Source organism: Emiliania huxleyi, assembly GCF_000372725.1.
Source record: "Emiliania huxleyi CCMP1516 chromosome Unknown EMIHUscaffold_2184, whole genome shotgun sequence".
Classification (NCBI taxonomy): domain Eukaryota; phylum Haptophyta; order Isochrysidales; family Noelaerhabdaceae; genus Emiliania; species Emiliania huxleyi.
In genome coordinates, this window is record NW_005200431.1 from 1 (window position 1) to 2998 (window position 2998).

Genomic DNA, 2998 nt, shown 5'->3' on the forward strand with positions numbered 1-2998 from the left:
GAAGGGGGAGCTCATGGGCGGAGCATGCTCGCGGGGAGCTTCCGAGACATCTCACTATACCCCGCACGTGATGATCGTCCGGAATTCGATCGCTCGCGGCCGGGGAGACTGCTTGCTAGGGCCGAGGCCCGAGCAGCGCAACCAACGTGACCAGTCAGTCAGTGGTCGTGGCTGAACACCCTCACAGCTCACAGCTAAAGTCACTCATTATCCTGCGCGCCGGATCGCAGGCCACTCACTGAGAGAGACGAGGTCTGAGACGCGGCGCCCAGTCCCCAGAGCGAGCAGCGCGCGCGCTTTTAGTTAGCGCTCCATCAGCATTACCGCGGCGTCCGGCGCGCCGCCGAGGGCGACGACGTACGCGTCGGCGACGTGCATGTTCCAGAGGCAGGGCGGATACGAGGGGGAGGAGCCGGAGAGGAATTGGATCGGCTTCTCGGCGGAGGAGCCGTCGTTGGCGTCGGTGATGACGATCACGTCACCCTTGTTGTGGAACATCGGCACGCAGCAGCCGCCCGCGCATAGCGACTCACCCGTGCCAACCCTACCACATACGCGGCAGTGGGAGAGCACACCAATCGTTGGTGGAATAGACTGGTTGGTGCGCAAGGGCTATCTCCCCTCACAGTGCACAAAAGTGGGGGAATGGGGAGGGAAGGGTGGAGTCGCACCACTTGCCGGTCGACGGGTCCTTCTCAAATTTCGGCACGTTTGCGAATGGCCCAAACCCACAGTAGGGGATAAGTGGGCACGGCGAGATTGGCGCGAACCCGAAGACCTTCATGTTGTTAAACTGCATCTTGTCGCCTTGGATGTCAACATTGAAGGTGAAGGACATGGTGCCGCAAGAGATGACGTTGAACATACCCTTTGCAAACCTGGGAGTGCGAGGATCGCGTGAGGGCTCATGTGTGAATCGCACAGTCCATGTGCGGACATGCGTGTGATGCTGACCGCCGATGGGCGCAATCGTCAGCGTCTTGCCGGAGAGGTCGTAGGTGCTCGTCTCCATGCTGTCACCTGCCGGGCCGCAGGGGCGAGTGGATGTCGACGGCGCGAAAATATGGTGAGCAGAGGAGGCTGGTGCCGGGAGCAGCGGGAGGCAGGAGCCGCAGAGCCGGCGGTCGTCGAGAGCAGCGATTTCTGTCCCCCCGAAGAAGAAGAAAACGTGCTGCGTTCTCGGACTGTCCCACTCTTTTCTTAAAGCGCGTCCTGCCACCCGTCGCGAGCGAACTGCCGCAGCCGCGTACACCGACGCGGGCGGACACGACACACGTGATCTGTCCGGAATTCGCTCGCGGCCGGGGTTGAAGCCGCCGGACCACCTTCCAAGAGAAACGCCGTTGCCCGAAATAGCGAGAGGAATAGCTTGGAATCAGAAAATCGATCGCATGTTGGCTGCTACTCGACTAACAAAGCAAGCGCCGCTGGCTTCGGCCGTCCTCGAAACGCACCCCCGAAGCCAAAAATGCACTCACCCACGATGCGCCGCGCTGTCCCCAAGCCTCCTCCGCTCGACTACGCGGCAGGCTCGCTGCCCTCCAAATGCAAATCGGGCACCGCAGCGCGGCGGTCAATCCCCGCCAGGCCGCTGGGCGAACGGGGCACCAAGTCTGCCCCCAGCTCGCCTGGGCCAGAGCGGCGCGACGATGCAACCGCACACCACCGCATGTGGGTGCGCTCTCTCAAGCACTCATTCGAGCAGCAAGTGCGGCACGCCTCGGCTGCAGTCTGGCCCGCCGAGTGCGTGCCGCGGCGGTCGGCGCTCAGGAAGCGCCCCCCCGACTTCTCGGTCTACTACTCCAGCACGGACGAGGGCGCCTCGTCCGTGTCCAGGCTCTCGTCCCCGTTCGAATCGCCGCTGCCGTCGCCGCTGGCTTCGCCCCGAGAGACAGCAGACGAGGGCGCGCCGACGCAGGAGATGAGCTTATTTGGGCTGAGCAAGGGGAGTGACTTATGGCTGCAGAGAACGGCGATGGGTATTGACGTCGCAGAGGACGCGCCGTCAGGGCCAAGCGAGGGCCCGTCCGGCTCCTCGCAGAGAAGCTCACCGTGTGCGCCGTAGGCACTCTCCGGCAGCTGCTTGCGAGGCTGCCGATTACGGATGATGGGAAGCTGCTTGTGCTGGCAGCACGCAAGGTCGGCGGCGCCGATCTCCACGTTCCACAAGTACTGGTCCCAGCCGCGGAATGAGCGATTGTGCAGGCGCTGCGCGAGGGCCGAGGTCCTTGGTGACGCGCGTGTCCAGGACACGCCAAAGTTCAGGTACCCGCGACCAAAGTCAGCCGCCTGCGCTACGACGTCCAGGCCCTGTGCGCGCGCCTTGCGCAGTGTTGGCATCGGGTCAGCGCTCGCGCGGTGGTCGGCGTCGAGCAAGAGCACGTCAAACCCCTCTCGGAGGAGGGATGCGAGGGCGTAGGTCTTGTAGAGCTGGGCTCTGGCCCAGCCCCACAGCGGGTTCATTTTAGAAGCGTTGCACCAGAAGCGATCCGGCAGAAGAGGCGGCTCGATGCGGATCGGGAGGATGTGCGGGTCGCAGAGCTCAGGGACATCATCCTGGGCATAGACGACCACGCATGGGAAGCCACCGCTCTGGTTCGCCGCCTTCGCCAGTCTCAGCGTCGGCGGGCTGTATCGCTTGCTCATTGTCGTGACGACCACCGTGCCTTCCCTGGCGCAGTGCTCAATGGAGCTCCGTGCAGCAGTTGGGCAGAATCGGCTTCCAAGGACTGCCCTACGCCCTGGTGATGGTGGCTCGGCTTGAGACAAGTTAGCATCCCCCACACCGCCTCGAGCTTGCACGTTGGCCAGCGGTCGTCGGCTGCTCGTGTTGGTGGCCTCCGGCTCCGACTCCAGCGGGCGCGACCCCGTCCGAGTGCCGGACGCTTGCGGGTGGAGCTTGTGTTGGTGCCTCCGACCACTTGCGAGAGCGAGAGCTGCAGTGCCGGTGCCGGTGTGCCGTTGCGAGAATCCAGGGAGCATCGGCGCCGCAGCGCAT

At 64.1% G+C, this 2998-nt stretch overlaps 1 protein-coding gene across 1 annotated transcript; it reads right to left on the reverse strand.

The window, feature by feature from the left end:
* On the reverse strand, positions 1-2646 carry EMIHUDRAFT_471677 (hypothetical protein; the record flags this gene model as incomplete). Its single annotated transcript, XM_005780284.1, has 4 exons — positions 1-544; positions 672-868; positions 938-1020; positions 2052-2646. The coding sequence occupies 4 exons, from the start codon at positions 2644-2646 to the stop codon at positions 304-306; spliced, it is 1116 nt and encodes a 371-aa protein (XP_005780341.1). The 3' UTR covers positions 1-303.
* Positions 2647-2998: the final 352 nt, after the last annotated feature.